Raw genomic sequence first — 20,700 nt, 5'->3', positions numbered from 1 at the left:
TTGGTCAATGTAAGATTACACGTTTCTTTCTTTGAGTTACCTGGATAGTGGGGGAGGGAACTTCCTGGTACAGACAAAAGGTGTGGCCAAGGGCAGAGAGGACTTTTATGCTGAAGCCACATCATTGGAGCAGACCACGAGCCATGATGTCATGGGGGGGTTTTGGGTTAAGTTAGGTTTTCTTTGTATTTAGTTTAGTTTAGTGTCCAGTTTGTCTATCCCTCTTGTGTTTCATTTGGTTTGGCCAAACCTATAAATTCACTCCCTTTGTCTCATTGTTTCAGGTCTGTTTATTCAGTGTACACCTTAATTTTGTCCTGCTTACTTAAAGTTCTATTAAGTTGACCTCTTTTATAGGCCTTGTTCATATAAGTTGGTTTGTAAATTTGGTTTTCCTTTGTTTGGGTAAAATAAAAGCCCACATTTTCTTTAAAAGTACTCCTGTGTCTCATGCCTTACTGCCTGGTCCCTGACAATGAGGCTCAGGATTTTTTACTTTGTAGGTCCTCCTTGTCTTAAATATGGAGAAGACATTTGAAATGAAAGACAGAAGCTTAGGTGGTTAAACAAAAATATTGGTCAAAAACAAAAAAAAAAAACAAAACACAGTAGTCTGAGCATGGCTTTAAATGAAACCGTCTTTATTAAGTAACTTTAATATCAGAAAAATAAAACTCTTAAATTCTCTTTACAGCAAATATATAATATCAGTGCTTTGGCCGCAATAACTTAAAAGGCCGTTATAAAATATAGTCTGCTTTTAAACTCCTGACTCAATTTGAAGAATTTATATGCCATAAGACTCCCCCTACATATACATAACAAAACTGTAGTAAAATTAGCAAATACTTTGAACTGTTGGTACAGCTTAACAATATATGAATTTATATATAGATCATCTAAGATACATTTTACAGTATACCGTTCTTAATTTGGTGGCGTACAGACATGACAGGCAGCTTGAATCCTTGGCCTTTTTACAGTTGCAGTGTGATGTTTTACATTGGCGTTTACATTATGAAGACATGCTCGTGATGCACATTCCATTTCCACTAGATTTAACGGCAGCTATCAATACTATTATCATCAATACTGTAAACTAATAGAACTAGACTACAAGCAGATAGCACTGACAACCTCCTGCAACATCTCTGCGTTTCCAACTCTTCATTCACTCAGAGAAAAGTAAAAAAAAATTAGAAATCTTATTGTAAACATCTTAATATAGATATATATTTATGTATATATATGAAATGTAACAAAATAAAAATAAGTTCTGTATATTCATCAGTCATTAACAGTAATAATACATACACAAAATGTCAATAGATTCATGTCAATAAAGTGAGAGTCGACAGCGTATTGCATTTCCTTGAAAAGAGAGCAAAGAGAGATCGACCTTTGAGCTAAGAAGTAAAAAAAAAGAAAAAAGAAAAAAAAAAAAAAAAAGGACGGAGAAAAGACCAGAGAGGGCAAAAGCAGATGTGTGGGTTTTTTTGCACTTCTGAGACTCGTTTGGTTCCGTCTCCTTCAGAAAACTCAAACGATAAAATCCGGAAACTAAGCTAAGCGATAAGAAAAACTCCCAAATACTGTTTACAGCTGGAATGATAGAGGGGACCTAGGTTCAATGTCCACACAGTAAAGAAACAGTATGATCTTATGTAGTGTCAGCACGGTCCGAGATGAAATCAAACCAGCCGTTTCCCCTTCAAAAACGTCCCATTTAATCCTGTAAAACAAAGTCCAGAGCCACTGGTGTTTAAAGCTAACATTTTGAGATGATTTCCACCAATTTGTACCCTTTGCTTCACTCTTCAGGCAGAGAAACGGACAGAGGGAGGGAACGTTTTCAATCTTTTGGAGTTCTATTGAGTACTAAGATGTGCTAAGATGAAGAAAAAAAATCAGGATACAAGCAAGTTCAGCTGACAAGCAAAGTGTGTACCATTCAAACTTCTTATTGGTGCATTAAAGCAGTTAATAAAGACTGAAATATAGTAGAAAAAACAGAAGGATAAGTCTGCCCTCAATTTTAAGACCACTATTGTTAGAGCTCTGTAATTAAAACCCAAGGAGTTTACATTACCTATCACTTCCTAGAGTTGTTAACATACTGAGACCATTTTTGCATAGGCCTGGTAGACGAGACGTGGGTTAAATAATGGAGTTAATCTGCTTAATTTATCCCAAGAAGAGACAAATAAATGGCTTTGATATGGTGGCCACAGGGTGGAGAAGTTAAAGAACATTCAAGTGAAATAAAAAGATACGATTGAGATGACTGAAAAGTAAGCAGGCCGTCTGTTCGGTACGGCTTTTTGTTCTAGGTCTTTCATAGTATGGATATCAGCTCCTTTGGCTCCAGGATTAGGGATGACTTCTTTAGCTGTAGCATCTACCAAAGTGTTTGCAAATTAAGTGGAGGAGGAATGTATCCAAATGTAGGAGCTGTGATGAAAAACCATCACAGTGTTTCCTAAAGATTGTAAAATTTGGATAAATACAGGGTAAAAGTAAGAAAGGGGGAGAATATCACAATAGAAATTAACCAAATGGAAGTGTTTGGTGCTTTTAAGATAAAGCAAAAGGTGGTAAATACTTGACTCAACAAAAAAGTAAGCAAACATCTCTGTGATATCACCTTTGATTCACTGAGATGCCTTTAAAAGACTCATCGACGAATACATTAAGACCCCGGTCTGTCAGCTAGTTTGCTTTAGAGCTGAAATCTGGATTTGTATATCGTGTTGTTGGTTAATTATAGGCTTTCAGAAAGGCCACAAGTTTGTCTTAAGACAGAGCAACACTGTGAGTCAGCCGATCCAGTTCTTTCTTTTTGTTTACTCAGAACAGAATTAGGCACAAGTTTACCGTAAACACTTATTTTAAGTAGAAATGGAAAAGCAACGTGGCGATACTGAAGTAGAGTAACATCCTGATTCTTTACAAAGAGGAGTTACAGTCCAGTTTCTTTTATGGGAATGAAAAAGAAACCAGAGGCAACAAGAGGTTGCCTTTGGAGTGTCACAACTGTGCAGTTTGACCCTCTGTTGGTGTGTTAGCATGGACATCAGCATTTTGTTAACACCACTGATGCACAAAAATTCGGATTAATGATCTGGAGCATGTAAACATCAGATCCTGTCTAAAAGTAGCACAGATACACTTTGCTAGCCTGATAATATTTACACAAATTATCCGAGATAGAAGCCAGATAATGTCGTATGTGTAAGTTATATCCAGTTAACTCGAGTACGCATTCAAATTCTTAATACCATTCATTTGTACATATTCATAAGGGACTCGTTATATGTAAACATGCTCATCTCGTCCTCAAAGTTTCAGTGAGCACAAGAATCAAGAGGCAAAGGGCTGGGCCGTGTTTCAGCACATAAAAAAAGAACTCTAGCAGCAAAAATAAAAATGGATAAAAACTTTTGAGATGCAAAAAGAAATAACTGTCACAAACATAATGTATCTAATAGAATTCAAAGTACATTAAAATCTTAATAAAATATAGGTAGGTAAAACTTATTACTACAAGTTTTTGGGAGCAAAAAATGTAAATCAAATATCACGATGAGCAAAAAATATATTTATAACCCCCCCCTCCCAATGCTACACAGAGGGTTTCTAACCCTCCCACTGATCAATCAATCAACCAAGGAAGAAGACTTCACAATAACAGGCACACGAATGGGCTGAAGACCCTAACCCATGCCCTAAATACACATTATTCCTTATTTCTTTCCCACCTTTGTCAACCAAACAATCGCTTGGATAAAACTGGGGCAGGGACAAAACTAGAAAATGTTTGGGGGCAGTTTTGTAATCAACCCTCAAAAGTTGGAAGTGTTTGGGTGGCTGATCCCACATCAGCCATCGGCTTTAAATAAATCAAACTCACATGTTGCGAAGCTGGATGGCCTGTGTGACCGGAGACAGGCACACAGGGCAAACAGCGTCTGGACCCTGGCATATGTGGGTGGCACAATCAAGACAGAAAAGGTTATGGCCGCAAGGAACCAGGGCGGCGACCACTTGGTTATCCATGCAGTGGATACACACATCCTGGCCTCTCCCTGCAGATCCCAGCCCCACTCGATAGGAGAGAGAGGATTCAGGAGGAGAGGAGGAGGAGGCGGTGCTTTCACTCGAAGACGAGAAGGCGGAGCTGTAGGAGGGGAACCTGTGGGCATCGAGGGTCCCTGCCAAGCCGAAAGCTCCCCGGTGAACACGCTGGGCCTGAGGGTGCTCCAAGGCTTCTGTCCCAGAGAAGGTTGGAGAGAGTCGGGGGGTCCCAGGCTGACTGGTCTGGAGATGTCAAAAGCAACAATAGTTTAATTTCTATTATTACTGGTAATACAGAACATGCGCAAGGTAATGGTTTCAAAGCAGTGGTTCTCAACTGGTCTATCCACAGGATCCACCACATCCAAAATGAAAAATTACAACCTAAATTTCCAAAAATATTCTTTCAAATAAATTTAATGAAAAAGGTGCAGTTTTGATCTTAGAACAAAACTTCTAACTTTATAAAAAGTGCATCATTGCAGAAGTCCTGGGGGATGCAGGCATACATTTGAATACACTCTAACCTGTGATAACATGCATCCAAAAAATATATGGATGCATGTCCACTAAGGGCTTCCATACACTGCAGTCTCCAGTTTTCTTCCAGGCACACATTCAAGACCTACTAAAAACAGATTTGTGACACAATTTTTGGTTCCAACCCACCAGTTGAGAAACACTTTTTTCAAGTGTAGCATTTAACATTTTTAACATTAACAGAGCAGAATTCAAATATATCCTTACTACAAAGTTACCTACTCTAGCTTTGTTGTTCACAGCTCTGTGGTCACACTGACTGGGGCACTTAGGTACTTCAACATGTTGTCCGTTTTTTTTTTTTTGTTTTTTTTTACATGGATCTTTCCCTCTTTAACCACTAGTCATGGCGGCCACGAGGGAAGAGAGATGGCCCTTTTAGTGACAGTGTATGTAAGGAAATAATTGTAGAGGGAAGTTGCAAAGTACAATTAAAGAAGGAAAACGCATTTCCCAAACCAAAGACAGGACTTTGGGGTCTTAGTCAGAGTAACATGTCATCTATTGAAAGTTTTTCAGTCTCACTGGGCCAACATTTGTTCTAATTCTTCCCAGGAAAAGGACAAAAATTCGCAAAATTAACATAGACCAGAATACCAAAGTAGCAGACTTGGCCCTTTTCTAGTGTTGATCTGCCTGAGGCAAAAGGTGCCCTTTCTTTTAATTCTAGTCTTAAAACTCTGCAGACCTTCTTTGTATCTTTTAAATGAACTTTTACCATTTTTTCCCTCTTTAGTTCTCTTAATCTAGACATATCTCTCTAAAAACTCTTCTGGTGTCCCATATTTACCAGTTTTTATTGCTTTTATTTACTTTATAATCATACTGTTCAAGATCTTTTCATCTGTTTTGTTTCCTCCAACAGGATACAGCCTGAAGTGTCCTCTTATAATCTTTTTACCATAATTTATTCTTTTGTCAACCCTGTTGATCTTTTGTGTTTGCAGATTGTTCTTTCTTATTTCAGACTCTTCTGTTTGGCCTGCTTGTCTAAAGTTTATCTTGTTATCTTCCCAAGTTCCTGTCTCTGTGTTTTCTGTCAAAGTAGTTTGTAAGCATCTGTTCCTTAATGAAAAAGTTTGTTTTTAGATTGCATGTTTTCACTAAATACCAGGTTACCTTTATGTTTTACTATCTGTTTATGTATTTGTGATTGTAAGCCAATGCCTATTATCTACAATAGAAGATTAAAAAATCCCATGTTAAAGTGCTCTGTCTGTGGTGGGCATTGTTTTAAGACAGACCATGTCCGCCTACCTGAGACTGACGAGCATCAAAGGCCTGAAGGGGTTGTTGGTCCACAAAGGGGCTCCAAATTTGTGGCTGTGTTGCAGGGTGCGAGGCCTGAGCAGTGGAGATGGTTAATGGGTCGAATCCTGAGGAGGAGCCTCCACTTCCCAGGCTGACGAGCTCCTCGGACCCCACAGGAAGGAGACTCTCACCAAACCAGAAACTGGCACTGCCGTTGCTGTTGTTGTTGTTAGCATTGGCATTGAATGGACAAGTGGGGCTGAAATCTGCCATCCGGTTAGCATTCCCGCTGCCATAGAAAGAATCAGCTGAGCTGGAGCCGCTGCCCAGGGAGCTGGAGCTGTCGTTGCGGTATGTGGAAGACATTCTGACGCCACTGTTAATATTGCTATTGATTCGTGGAGTACCGTTGATGCTCAGTGGCATCAGACCACTACCAGCACCGCCTGGTGATGATGCACTAGTGTGCAGCCAACCAGCATCCCCCAGCCCAGTGAGTGTGGCAGAGCTCTCGAAGCTGACGTCTGTCCCGTTGAATTGAAAGTCATTGTTGTCCACACCAGGAGCTTCGATGCCACCACAGGTTCCGGTGCGGAGGGCGATATGTGCCTCTATCTCATCCCTCGCCCGGTCCACGTTCTCCGGCATCCCAGTGACTTCGAACACAGGCTCTTTGTCACGGCTAGGTGTCACAATATAGGTGTGGGTCTGCTGCTGAATACGTTTGATGGTTGCTCCTAAAAGATATAACCAGACCAAAGCCTTAAAACTTTAACAATTGAGTCAGTCTAACAGCAAGTCATTGCTCTGATCACGAGAGGTAAACATTATGGATAAAACACAATTAATTAATGATGATTACTTTGAAACTTATATTGAGGATTGACAAATGACGTGGAAAAAAACAAATAAAATCTGGAGCCAATAAGCAGGAAGTTACTGTAGTTTGTGTCTGTTTATTCATTTGTTAAGCCTGACAATAAATGATTTTCAAAACTGAATTTGGAAATGAGACCCCACACATGATGACAAATGATGACAGATTTAACAGGGTTTTTTATAGTGTGTGGTGTACAACAAGATGACCAATACAGCACACCACACACTCTACACAACATTCACCGACAACCAGAGTCTCCACTCTCAAAAATCTATTTTGCCCACACAAATGGGAATTTAGAGTAAATAAGCTTGAAATTGAAACTGCTACATCAATTGCTGTAGCAATTTCAGTCCAACACCTCTGGTTGTCAGTTTGATTGTGGTGTGCTTTAAAGGGTCCCCATCTACAAGCTCCACATAGCTTTAGAGGGGTCCTATTTCATCATGATGGATTTTATTTGCATTTTTAGCAATTCTGTAAATACACTGATTGGTTAATTTTCAGGACACGTTGTTCAGACACCTGTGTTGTTGCCACACATCAACAATTTGGTCCTCCATTTCTAACCTCCTTCTAACTTGACGCTTTGTGTTGGCTATTGTTGCCACAGCTGTGTTCGTTGTGCTTCCTCCTTCGAACAGCTTGTGTCCTGATTGGCTATCATTCAGCACCACAAGATTTATGATCATAAAAAACTGAGAATGCTTAATATACACAGTCCCTACTGTCCCCTAAGCTCATAAGAGGAAAAAAAAATTGGTCTTCATACACCTAACACCACAGGAAAAACTGTCAAGATAATCTTTAGAACCACCCCATGATCGGGCCTTTGCTGATTTTGACTGAAAGGAGAAAATCAGGTCAAAATTGTTGACACTTATCCTGGAGTGTGTACCGTGCTTTAGGGTTTTAAAGATACCAGAAAGTTACACTTCTGTATGATACCAGCTCAGATCAATCAATAATACCTGATTTGATACCAACCCATCAAAAAATATAGTCCTAGAAAACCAATATTGCATGACTTGTTTTTCTTCTGAAATTGCAGGCAAACCCCTGTATAAGACACAGTGCCACAGTTTTTGTGCAATTTAGCCAGTGTGTAGGAGTTTCCTCTCTAATCCAACTGTCAGATAAAAATCAATTTCTTTAAGTTACATTACTTTTATAGTTCAGACTCTTCTTTTCAGAGGTTAGTTTCCAGTCCTATGTCAGAACAAGATTCTTTACATTGTTTTCATTGTTGGTGAGATTTTCTTAAATAAAGGAAACAATTTAAAAATCAAGTAACAGATATTACAGAGGAAAGCTGAAATCAATTTTCATAGCCTAGCATCAATAGATGCAGGCGTGAACGTTAGGAAATTGAGGTTGTGAGCACTGTCAGGCTCTTAGCGCTTGTGTTGGACACAGGCCCCAAGACACGTACTTTAGTAAACTGTGTATGTTGACTAAAACTATGACTTAAAATCTTAGTCTACTTCCCTTTATTCATGAGGATGAATAGACAAACTCTAGGTAAAAATAGATCTTTAGTGACAAAAACTGACGAAAAGTAAGTCTTCATCAGAGTTTTTCATCAAAGAGACTACAATGAGAACAGAATGCAATGAAGTTTTTGTCTGACATTCACAATCAACAATATGAGAGAATACAAGAGAAAATATGAGAGAGCACAATCAGTTAGGTAGGTTGAATCTGTAGCTCTTCTGCCCTTCAGCTGTAGAAGCAGGGAGACAAAGTGCTGCCGGGTGCATGGAACACACAAGTTTAACTTGCAATAGAGTCAGACAAAGAGAATAAAGGTTCGAACTATAAGTTTTGACTAAAATGTAAGAATTTTTTGTTGACTAAATCTGGACTAAGTGTTTTTTTATTTTGTGTCAACTAAAACTATCAAAACTATCAAAACTATCAAGGGCAGAAATAACTAAATTCTGAAGAGAACTAAAAGGCATTTCAAACAAAAGACTAAATTTAGAATAGCTGTCAAAATTAACATGGGTATACGAGTTTTTTGTTTTGGTTGGGGCAAGTTTATTGTAATGCTTTTTTAAAAATTTCACTTATGCATCATCTTTTTATCGTTTTTATAGTTGCTTGGCATTTTACTGCTTTTATTATCATCTGCAAATCACACTGAGTTTAAATGAAATCAAACTGAAAAACCAAGGAGGAAAATAAGGGGGAAAATGCCATGGCTTCCAAACAGAACTTGACCTGATTGTGAGAAACTGACAAATCAGCCGAATCAGAGTTGTACTTAGAGGCTGCAGTCATATTAACCACAGGATAAATTTTCAGCAATTGTAGCCGTTTTTCTTCCAACATTGGAAATGGATTGAACACAGCTGTGCTGTAATTATAGAAATGATTTGTTGGTGACTCATCTGGCTAAAGCACACGTCTCAACCACCAGACTGTGTGTTTCAGTCGAGTGCTGGAACCTTTTGAATGTCAATATTATAACAGAAGAAGAACGGAAGTAAATCTTTGGATTTTGAAATACAGGGCCAATTAAACAATAATCTAAGTACTATATTAAATCTGAGAAGCTTAAAAACAAATTACACTAAACATTTATCATCAAAACTCTGTAATTCGTGAATGGTTCAGGGTTTCCTTAGTTATTTCAGTCAGTGTTTTTGACCTCTTACCTAACCTTCTCCAGCCTAGTGGCACATAGCTGAGAAACACTGCATTTCAATTTACAAATCAACCCCAGGGCTTTCTGACACTGAGGTGGTAATGTCAACAGGGCAAAAAGTTTTAGACACTGTAACAGCAAAATGTTACCTCCTAGAGTAGAGAAACACATATATAAACTATTTTTAAAAACATATGAGCAACTAAGGCACAAAAGGAAAACATCTGGCATTTCAATCTCATTTAAATGCAAAAAATGTAATATCATTTACAATGCCTTTCAAATTATTATGCAAATTGGATTTTAGTGTCAAGCATTCAATTTTTTGTTTCAATTAAACTCATGGATGGTATTGTGTCTCAGGGGTGTGGATCACTGAAATCAATCTCAAACACCTGTGATAATTATTTTGCCAGGTGAGCCCAATTAAAGGAAAACTCTTTAAGAGGGACGTTCCACATTATTAAGCAGGCCACAGGTTTCAGCAATACGGGAAAGAAAAAGGATCTCTCTGCTGCTGAAAAGCCTCAAATAGTGCAATGCCTTGGACAAGGTATGAAAACATTAGATATTTCATGAAAACTTGAGCGTAATCATTGTACTGTGAAGAAATTTTTGGCTGATTCAGAGCACAGACGGGCTCGTGCAGATAAAGCCATAATGAGGAAGGTTTCTACCAGACAAATTCATTGGATTAGAGAGCAGCTGCTAAAATGCCATTACAAAGCAGCAAACAGGTATTTGAAGCTGCTGGTGCCTCTGGAGTCCCACCAACCTCAAGGTGTAGGATCCTCCAGAGGCTTGCAGTCATGTATAAACCTACTATTCAGCCACCCCTAACCAATACTCACAAACAACCCTGGATGGTCCAGAATGATGGTTGGTGGATGGCAAACATGTCCCATTAAGGCTGTGACGTTAGTAAGGAGGTGGCAGAGTCATGTTTTGTCTCGGAAGCATGTGGAAAGAGCTGGTAGACCGAAAAGGATCTCGGCAAAGTATATAGAGTTGCTGACTGACCACTTTTCTCCATGGTACGAAAAGAAGAACCGTGCCTTCTGTAGCAAAATTATCTTCATGCATGACAATGCACCATCTCATGCTGCAAACTTCTGTGTCATTGGCTTCTCTGGGCATTATAAGAGAGAAACTCATGGTGTGGCCCCCCATCCTCCCCTGATCTCAACCCTATTGAGAACCTTTGGAGCATCCTCAAGCAAAAGATCTATGAGGGTGGGAGGCAGTTCACCTCAAAACAGCAGCTCTGGGAGGATATTCTGACATCTTGCAAAGAAATTCAAGCAGAAACTCTCCAAAAGAGTCACAAGTTCAATGGATGCAAGAATTGTGAAGGTGATATCAAAGAAGGGGTCCTATGTTAACATGGAAGTTGGCCTGGTAAGATGTTTTTGATTTCAGTAAATATGACCTCCTAATGCTGCAAGTTCAACAAATGACCATTTTCAGTTCTTTACAACCTTTGAAATGTTTTCAAAACTCTGTTGTGCATAATAATTTGGAACAGTGCATTTGAGATTTTTTTTTTTTTAAGTTATCATTGGAAAGTTTGTACAATAAAATTTGAATTATGCTCTAACGGTTGATGGCTTGAGCAAAATATCATTTGCATAATGATTTGGAACATGGTTTATGTATGGACAATTTGTACAATATGGCCCATGCATGAAAAAACGTAACTGTGACAGTGAATACAGAAAGTTTCCCTGAATATATAATAGAATTAAGACCCACCTTTGGGACCCACGACCAGTCCTACAACACGATATGGTACCCGCACCTGTGGAGTTAAAATGACACGATTAAAATAAATACTTAAATCCCCCTTTTAAACTGATTTATCTGCACACAACATTATAAAGAATACACTGTATGTGAGTCCCTACACCAGAATGTGTGTCTCATATCTTCAGCACATTGACTCATGATCACGTGCTAGCTGACCTGAATGGTTGTCTGTCCAGGAAGAGAAGGGGTCCCTGGACCAGTTACAGCAGACAGAGGGCCCGTCTTGTTTCGAGAGGCTCTGATGAGGGAAAAATGCTCGGCGGCAGACAGGATCTCCCTCTTGGCCATGGCCACATCTTCTTTGCGCCCCGTCACAACAAAGACAGGCTGCTCTCCTCTCACTGGTGTCTTAATGTAGGTGTTGGTCTTGGCTCGGAGTGCCTTAATCTTACAGCCTGACGGAGAGCAAGTGAAAGAGAGGCAGAAAAGGTCAGGCTTTCTGGGATTTGTTAATGTTGTTGATGAGGTACTATTTTATTGTCTCTATCCTACTTTCTTCCTGCGTTTCCCTCTATCTCACAATGAAAACCACCAACTCTGCAGTGGTGTCGTACCCCAAGCAAGTAAATAGTTTGAGGTTTGAGTATCAACTTGGTTCCATTTTTCTTGTCTGATTTTCAATGAAACAGCATTTACTGATAAATTTAAGTTACAATTTATAATATCTATGTAAAAATGCAAAAAATCTTAATGAAAACATATTGTAAATCAATATGTGTTTGTATGTTTAGTGTATCTTTACATGCCTATAGCAACACGAAACTGGTTCTGCTTCAACTTTCCGGCTATTAGAAGGATGTTTTGCATTGCAACTCTTATTGCTAAATATTTCCGAGTGTTTTACTCCGGAAGGATTCATACTAGGTCGCTGTAAATAATAAAACTGTTCCCAGACCAGAATTTAAAACTTCTCTATGAAACAAGTAAGAATGAAACACTGAATGCCTGTTTTGATGCCATACCAACCACCAATACACTGTCAACATCCAGCAAATAGGTTAGTACAGAAACCTGTGTGCAATTTCAACCATCTGTTGAGGTTTATTTACAATTTTTGATGGATTAATTCCCCTCTTGAGCAACCCTTGTATTAGATAGTTGTACTTTTTTTAGGACTCTGGCTCTTCCCTTTACTATTATGCACTTAATAACCCTTAAAATTTGGGATACTTGAAATTTCAATATAACAAAAGAAGACAACCTTACAAGATATGTTATTTTTTCAGTGTTTTGAGATAACTTTTTTATTCATTGGTGCTATTTAAGTATAAATTGTTGAATTGATGATTCGGCTGAAAAAGGACCTGCTGCGTTACATTACACAGACATCTATTAAAATGGTATCCCTCTAAATTGACCTAATAAAATATATGAGCACCAGCAATCCAGCCTACAGTCCCTAATGCAATTTAAAAGTTGCACTGCTTATAAATTAAATATTCCCTACAGCTGTGGTTCAGAGTCCAGCATCATTACCAGAGCCATTTCCTGTTGTTGTCAACACTGCAGTCCGTGCACCCTCCCCCAACTTCTCTCCTATACGACATAACAACACTCCCAAACCATACTATTAAGCCATGTAAAGTTATGTAAACGCCCCGGTTGAAAGGACTGGACAAGTAAGAAAAGTCAGTTATTTTCAGTAGAGCCCAAAGATCTTGGTAATGTCACGGAGCTAACTTTGTCCCACAGCTGATGTGGCAAAGCAATGGTGACCAGCACACCACTCTTCAAAGACAAAGACCAGCCTGCTTCAGCTCGACAAGGCACGGCTCGGCACAAATAAATCACAACAACATGCATAAAACAGACTTCTTGTCAAAGAGGAAGGCCACTGGTGAATGTTTTGTTTGATAAAACTTGTCATGTTAACTTTTTTCGGGGTGTTGGGCGAGGATAATGATGACCCACTTAGGAAGAGTGCTAAGCTAACTGGTTTCAGGCTAACGGTGTGGCAGAAGATTCGGAATAATTTCACCTAATTATTTAATGTTTAAAGTCAAAACAATACAGAACTGTTGGAAAGTCACCTTATATTCACAAAACATTATACTTTAACTGATTACATAAAATAACTCGCTATTACGGCTATCTAATTTGTAACACCAGCCTACTAACCTTAGATCCCATTTACCACATAATGGCTTAAATTAGCTTGATAGTAATCGTTAGTCTATATTCCCGATTAATTTGTCGCTAATTTTCTTTGAAGTACTTTATGATAGTAAATATTCTTATTTTATTCTGCCTTGTGGGTTTTTTCTTACTTTAACGCTGCCTCAGCTATGTTAAGTTTTTAACAAAACTCTCATTAACAACTTCATGTTAGCTAGCTTCATTGTTCCTAGCCAAACCACCCAAAAGGACAAAGCTGACCCACCTTGCCTCCCCACGATCTCTGCAACATGCTCGGAGCTCGGCACGGCAACACACTCGGTCGTGTTGACGCTCTTTCGCCGCGCCAACAGCGAAGGCTCGGCCTCGTAGCCCGTCTCTCCATACTGTAGCATCGCCATGCTGCTAGCCGGTGGCAGGGCGCTGCCGCCGACCCCGTTATCATCCCGCTCGTCTCCGTTGTACAACAAGACCGTCTCGACGTGCTGCGGCTCCATCCCGGACGGTAATATGGAGCCACCCGGCCCCGCTGGGAGATGTTGGGGGCGGTGGGCCTGCCCTAGAAACGAGCCAGCGGTACAGCCCGAGTCGGCGGAGGCTACAACTTCCAGCTCCTCGTCCTCGGGCGCTGCCGTAATGTTGACTTCATCTCCCGAGGGCGGCCGATGCAGAGGCAGGGGCTTCAAGTCCAGGACGGTACCGAGGAGGTTGAAATGAGAAACGGGGGGTAGCTGTTGGTGATGGTGGAATGAGAGATGCTCATCGTGTTGTTCGGATGTCTGGCTCTGGGTGCCGTGGTGCTCCTCAAGGCCCATACCGGCGAAAGCGTGCACTAGCGGCGGAGGGACCTCGGACTCTCCCTCGTCGGCCTCCAGCAAAGATGTGCTACTGGGCATGATGCAGTTTTTTTTTAAATATTGCTGTTAAATATTAATCGATAAGAATGAGGAATCAATATTTTCCTTTTGGTTGAACAAAAAAATAAAAAGCGACCAGCGCCTGTTGGTTGAAATGTGTGGCTTTTGTTTTGTCTTTCCAGATCTCCATGCAGCCCTCCCCACTCTGTAATCTCATACAATAAGTTCACGCGAGACTTTGTTTCTGGGTCAGACGTGTATTCGCAACTGTCAGGAGGACGCACTCAGCGCGCATCATGCAGGTGAATGTAGTTGGTTATTTATAACACGATTATACAATTAAAGACGTCCTGCTACTTTGGCCCACATTCCCTGAAGCATAAAGGGGCTAACAAGTAGGCTTGACTGACTGCATATTATTCAAAATATTACATTTACTTTGAATATTTCTTTCGTCTTTCAATATTCCAATTTTTATGGAAAACGTTTTAGCATTTTTTCATCTTTTCTGATGTTTAGATTGTATTTTGTGTTTTGTTATCTTAGGTTATATCTGACCGAATCCTTTTCAATCATTTTATCTTGCCCTTTGTTTTTCATAATAACAAATTCATTACAGTGTTTCCTGAGCTTGTGGGTTCTTATTTGTGATGTCTTTTATTTATGGCACATTGTTTATTTTATGCTTGTGCATGGCATTGGGGGGGGGGGGGGGGGTCTTCTGTGTATGTACAGCACTTTGTGCCACATTTTTACAGTATATGTTACACAAATAAAGTGTGATTGACAAACCTATTGGAAACATTGGTGCATCCTGTAGGAAAGAACATCATCCTCTGAGTTTACTGATGGATGCTCTAGGGGAAAAAAGGAAAAAGACATATAAACACATTAGCCTGGCAAATAAACACAAAAGACCTGGCTTGTTTTTGAGCCTCAGAGGACTTTCAGACAAACATCTCCAGTGATGGACATAGTGTTATCAAAATAAATGTGATTCACATAGACCGGAAGACACCAACTCAGTTTGGCACATGAAACTGTTAGCATGAACTGGTTTCAGCTTTTAATGTAGAACAGTAAAAATTTGAAATGTCGACACAAATGGGAAGAATCTTGCAGCATTCTTTTTCATTTTGGTGTTTTTTTTTAACAACATTAGTATGTATTGATCGTTTATACTTTTATCTCTTTTAGGTTTGCTTACTGTTATTATTGTTAGGTTATTATTCTCTCTGTTTGGTCTATGAGTCATCTTCCAAAAATTTTCAGTAAATATAAGTAGAAAAAAGAGGGAAAATTAGCAATACCATATTAAGAATCAAACATAAAACCAGATGTCTGCAATAAGGCCAGGTCTTTTTATCTCTGCTTCCTACTCAACTAGCTATTTAATCAAAGTGTAATGTTTTCCTTCATGAGGTCAGATTTTTTTTTTTCTTTTATGAAAAACAGAAATCATACTGTGCCACTACTGAAAAACAAGACAAGAAAGGTAATGGTCTGATCTTTACACCAATGTCATCATTCCTAAAGACAATCCAAGACTATTTGTGTATATATATCTTGCATATTTTCCTTTTTAAAGGATACATTTAGATGTATATATATATTTGCTTAAATAAACATGTGGTCTCCCGTTATCTGCTTCAAAATATCTCCCATTTGTTTATTTTTTTCAAGTGTCTTTGATTAGTGTAATTTATGGTTTATACTAAAAAAACCTAGTCTTGAACTTTTATAAGCAAAATGAGAAAACAAAAAGCAGTAGCATTTGGAAAAGGATAAAAATAGATGAAAATTATACTCATTGACGCGCAGTTTATTTCTAACCAAGTTCAGAGTAAATTCAGCCACGTTGGAGTGTATTGCAGAAGGAAGGTACATTTACGCAGACTTTATGCGTAGCATACGTCATCCCACAATCCTTCCCCTCTTCTTTATTTTGACCAATAAAAGCGGAGAAGGGGTGGGAATCTCACGGATGACAGCCAATGCTGTGTCACGTTTGTACTGGGTTACGTAGCATTAGTTGCATCCGGTTGAGCATACCGAGGTATGTAACGTTGCTAATGCTGACTGAGACAAAATATGGAATTGACAAATATAAACGTTTTGATTGACCTTAGCTGTAGTTGGCACAGTTTTCTCATGATACTAGAAAACCATAGGAAATATAAAAATAATCACATCTGTTTATGCTTTATAATTAAAACGCTAGCCAGCTAGCTAGTTAGCTTTAGCTCATACCTGTCGGTAATATCAATGTCCGGGTTTTGCTTTGTCTCCTTTTTAGCCATTTAGCTTTCCTCGGAAGGGACTTAACTGTGGATAAACATTAATCAATATTTGCTTTTCCAGGTCTGCTCTGAAGGTTGGCTCTTGGACTTAAGAATGTACGGATCCGTTCGGGTGTTGTTGAAGGTGCTGTGGGCCCAGCTACTCTGTGGGTGGGTACTGGGCTCCGAGCTAACTTTTGAGCTGCCGGATAACGCTAAGCAATGTTTCTACGAGGACATCATCATCGGCACTAAGTGTACACTTGAGTTTCAGGTAGGCTGTTCTCTGTTAAATACAAGGATTGGGTAAAGATAAAGAGGGGGTTGGCATTTTGAAAAGGTTTAAAGAGTCCTCACCATAGCAAAAACTAGAGCTGTCATGATACCAGATTCTTAAACGTAGATATCATCAGAGTTAAAGTCAAAACACACTAATGTCCGTTTTCGTACAATGAAAAACATGCAGATCAGAAACATCTTATAATGGGATATGATTAGTTGTTAATTACAGACATGTTTAAGCTAATTCCTTTCCACTGTCTAAATTACAGATACGTTTGTTACATTGAAATAGTTTCGATGCCTGTATTCCTTACCTGTTCACCTTTAGTACTTTTTGATGCTATGCAATGCATCGATTAATCGATATTTTAACCCAACCCTAGTTTTTAAATCGTGTATTGATATTGTTTTCTATTTGTATGAAACATTTTAGCATTATTGTGTCCTGACAGCCCTTGTCACCAAGCAACTATTTAAAAGCCAATATTTCAACTAACTCAGTTACACTAATCTGCATGTGCTCCACATCTGCCTTCAGCTTTGATGAGATTAGTCCTTATTTAAATGAGATGGCAGATGACCCCCACAAGCCCTTTGCCAGAGCCGAGTCCCCTAAGCAATTGTTCCTTATTGATTTATATTGTTTCTGCTCAATAGGCTGTATTTAAGTGTAATCAAATTGAGTGATCATTCAAGCTGTTCATGCACAGTTATCACTTGAATTTATCAAAGCCTATGATATAAAAATAGAATAATGTGCCAATGTATTTTGTCCTAATTTTGTGCTCATCTTCTGTGATCTATGCAGTTTTTCATAATAGGGTATCACTGTGATCCTTACTAGAAATCCTCTCGTCTTTATGGTTTCCCAGGTGGTGACTGGGGGACATTATGATGTGGACTGTCGTTTGGAGGATCCAGAGGGAACCACACTGTATAAGGAAATGAAGAAGCAATACGACAGCTTCACCTTTGCAGCAGCCAAGAATGGCACCTACAAGTTCTGCTTCAGTAATGAGTTCTCCACCTTCACACACAAGACTGTTTACTTTGACTTCCAGGTTGGCGATGACCCTCCACTCTTCCCCAATGAAAACAGAGTCACTGCTCTTACCCAGGTAAGCTGTGTGTTAGTGAGAGGATGCACAGTCTGTCTTAAGTGTGATAGAGAAAATGGAAATTATCTAGATTATCTCTATAATTTCTAATGTGAGGGAAAATAGTTTGACTTTTTTCTCACTCACAGCATGCAGCTAGTTTAACAAGAAGATATTTTGTCATGACATTTCCTGTCTTTCTCACTCGACCATTTATTTCATTGCACTTTTAGACCAGTAAAGCTGAAGCCTTTTGTGTGACTATAAAGACATGTAGTGTTGAGAAATTCCCAGCCAAGCCCCACCCACTTTTAACATGAAAAGATGTTTAACCTGCTACAAAGACTGAAGCACCTGTTTGTTTGTGCTCAAGTCTACTGTCCAATCTGTCCAACTGTGCATGATGGTGTACATCATAGTGTATGTACACAATAGAATTCTGGTAAAGATCATCTGAGGTTTAAAACTGGATGGACAGTTTTTATTAAGCATCAACTGTCAGACAACCAGTGTGACGTCACAACATATTCAAAAGCGTGAACTAAGAAACTTCTCCCAATGCTATGTTGACAGTTTATTTCTTCATGTTTATGCTATGTATCATTGGATGTAGGAACATTAAAAATAAAGCACATGAAAAGAACATGTTGGCAAACAGAGAAGAGTTTTAAGTAGCTCCATTTCAACCACAGGAAGCACGTCAGTTTCTCTCTCGTTGCAGCTCATAAAAGTCATCATCCCTACCCATTCTCTCATGGTAAATCTTCCTATATCTTACCTGCTTTTGTTGTCACATAAGCTCCCTCTGACTTCTTCCAGAAATTGTACGGCTTGGCAGGGAAATGTCTGGATAAATTCTGGGTGAAAATTATACACAAGCAGCCAACAACATAAGTTTCAGGACAATTTTGAGAAGGAGAAAAGGCTCCTTTTGGTGGCTTTTGCTGTGATAACCAGTTTTCCACTTTGTTTAAACTCAAAGTTTGTTCAAATACTCTAATTAACTCAAATAAATGCCTCTTCATTCTATTTTTCGGAGTTTTGAATTTAAAGATATGACTCCCAAATTTTCTTGTTACTTGTCAATTCAATTCTATTCAATTCAATTCAAAACTTTAGTACAGACTCTAGGTCCAGAGAATAAAAAAGAACAAAAACCAAACAAAACAATACAAAACACATAAAAAGGACAGAACAATACATGCATGTTACCGTGATGGCACAATAAGTTAATGAATCAGATTCAATATAAGCACAAAAAATAAAATTATACTAAAAACAGGCATCTGTACCAGTGTTTCCATAGTGGAGACATGTATTTAACAGCACTATGTTTGATGTTCGTTAAGGCCAAAATAATTTCATTCCTAGTGGAATCAAGTCGACACATGAATTTATACACAAGATTTCTTAATACAGCATGTAGAGTATGAACTCAATTCAATCATTACCCTACAATCAAAGTCAGTCTAAATATATTTAAGGTGTCTGAATCTCACTTTGTTTCTACCATTACAAGATGGAATCAGCCTGCGTGTCCATCCACGAGGCCCTGAAGTCTGTTATTGACTACCAAACACACTTCCGCCTCCGCGAGGCCCAGGGACGCAGCCGGGCAGAGGACCTCAACACCCGGGTTGCATTCTGGTCCATTGGAGAAGCAATCATCCTGTTGGTTGTCAGCATCAGTCAGGTGGTCCTGCTCAGAAGCTTCTTCTCGGACAAGAAAACCACTACGACACGGGTCGGATCCTAACAGTCTCTGAACCCTGGGATCTGATTTGTTACTATCTCTATTGTAACAGGGCTTATTTGCATAAAGGGGAGTCATAATACCAGCGCTGATCTGAAAATGATCGAACTGCCAGATCATACAATCTGACATGTCATATCCATACCACACTGGTATTTTCATTGCCTTTATGCAAATCAGTCCTGAGCAAGGTGTTTATGTTAAAATTGTTATTGAGGGGTAAAGCAGAAACCTTGAAGAGACACTTGCTTGCTTTGCTTGTAACTATTGGAGGACAGATCAAGCAGTTGGTTGTATAGTCAAAGCCACCCTTAAATACTTTAAATATTTGAATTAATTTCTAAATGTGTTCTTATTTTATTTGTGTCTTTTTTGTACCCCTAATTAGTTAATGGTTCAGCCTAAACTTTGCTCTGATGTATCCCAAAGAGTGGAAGTTTTGTGTAAAAGCTTTGAGGATTTTCTGTCCTTATCTGTGGAGCATTGGGTCATCGTACAACCCAGGCATCAAAGGATTGTTTTCATAGTACATTTGCATTTGGTTATGAAAAATCTGTTTCATTTTTCCTTTGTTATTAAACTTTACTGTAGGGGAGAAAGACTTGATAATGTGTGTGCTTTATCGCCTTTGTCAGTTTAGATAATATAGAGTATGCTGTACAGTTTGAGCCATCTTTACTCTTATTGTAATTTGATGCATTTTCTTTGAATTTAATGATTGGATTTAGAGATGCAGGTCTTCAAACTGAAACGCTGCATAATTTACTAAATGAATTTAAATCAGTTATGGGTTGAAACTAAATTATACTTGAAAGTGGTTAAGATAGGAAGATACTTCATTATGTGCAAAAGACAAGAAAGATAAGTACATGCTAGGGTAGGAAATGGTACATTCTGTGCAGTCGATTTTAATGCAAGCAATGACTTGTGTACGAATTTATTATAAAAGCATTCTTTTACTGCTTCTTGGCTGTGTTTAATCTATTTCTACCGTGTGTGTGCCACATCTTATTTATCTTTTAGCCAGATGTTGTACTCTTGGTTTTAAATAGAACTGCTGTAAAATTCATGTTTGCAAAATATTGCGTGGATATAAAATGATTTTCATCTCTCTGA

General features: G+C 38.8%; 2 protein-coding genes across 3 annotated transcripts; one reads left to right on the top strand and one right to left on the bottom strand.

The window, feature by feature from the left end:
• Nucleotides 1-620: 620 nt before the first annotated feature.
• Nucleotides 621-14,260, bottom strand: LOC121509469 (RNA-binding protein MEX3B-like). Its single transcript, XM_041786885.1, has 5 exons — nucleotides 13,582-14,260; nucleotides 11,358-11,596; nucleotides 11,148-11,193; nucleotides 5,872-6,602; nucleotides 621-4,317 (listed from the first exon to the last, which is right to left on the bottom strand). The coding sequence occupies exons 1-5, from the start codon at nucleotides 14,210-14,212 to the stop codon at nucleotides 3,907-3,909; spliced, it is 2,058 nt and encodes a 685-aa protein (XP_041642819.1). The 5' UTR covers nucleotides 14,213-14,260; the 3' UTR covers nucleotides 621-3,906.
• A 96-nt stretch (nucleotides 14,261-14,356) lies between these two features.
• Nucleotides 14,357-20,700, top strand: tmed7 (transmembrane p24 trafficking protein 7). 2 transcript variants are annotated; one of them, XM_041786886.1, is made up of 4 exons: nucleotides 14,357-14,475; nucleotides 16,535-16,726; nucleotides 17,607-17,852; nucleotides 19,351-20,700. In XM_041786886.1, the coding sequence occupies exons 1-4, from the start codon at nucleotides 14,470-14,472 to the stop codon at nucleotides 19,585-19,587; spliced, it is 681 nt and encodes a 226-aa protein (XP_041642820.1). In that variant the 5' UTR covers nucleotides 14,357-14,469; the 3' UTR covers nucleotides 19,588-20,700. The 2 variants fall into 2 exon arrangements, with proteins under 2 accessions (XP_041642820.1, XP_041642821.1); XM_041786887.1 differs by lacking the exon at nucleotides 14,357-14,475 and adding an exon at nucleotides 16,160-16,229.

Source organism: Cheilinus undulatus, linkage group 5 (assembly GCF_018320785.1).
Source record: "Cheilinus undulatus linkage group 5, ASM1832078v1, whole genome shotgun sequence".
Taxonomy (NCBI): Eukaryota; Metazoa; Chordata; class Actinopteri; order Labriformes; family Labridae; genus Cheilinus; species Cheilinus undulatus.
The sequence above is the reverse complement of the archived record's forward strand: the minus strand, read 5'-3'. Positions and strand labels throughout refer to the sequence as shown.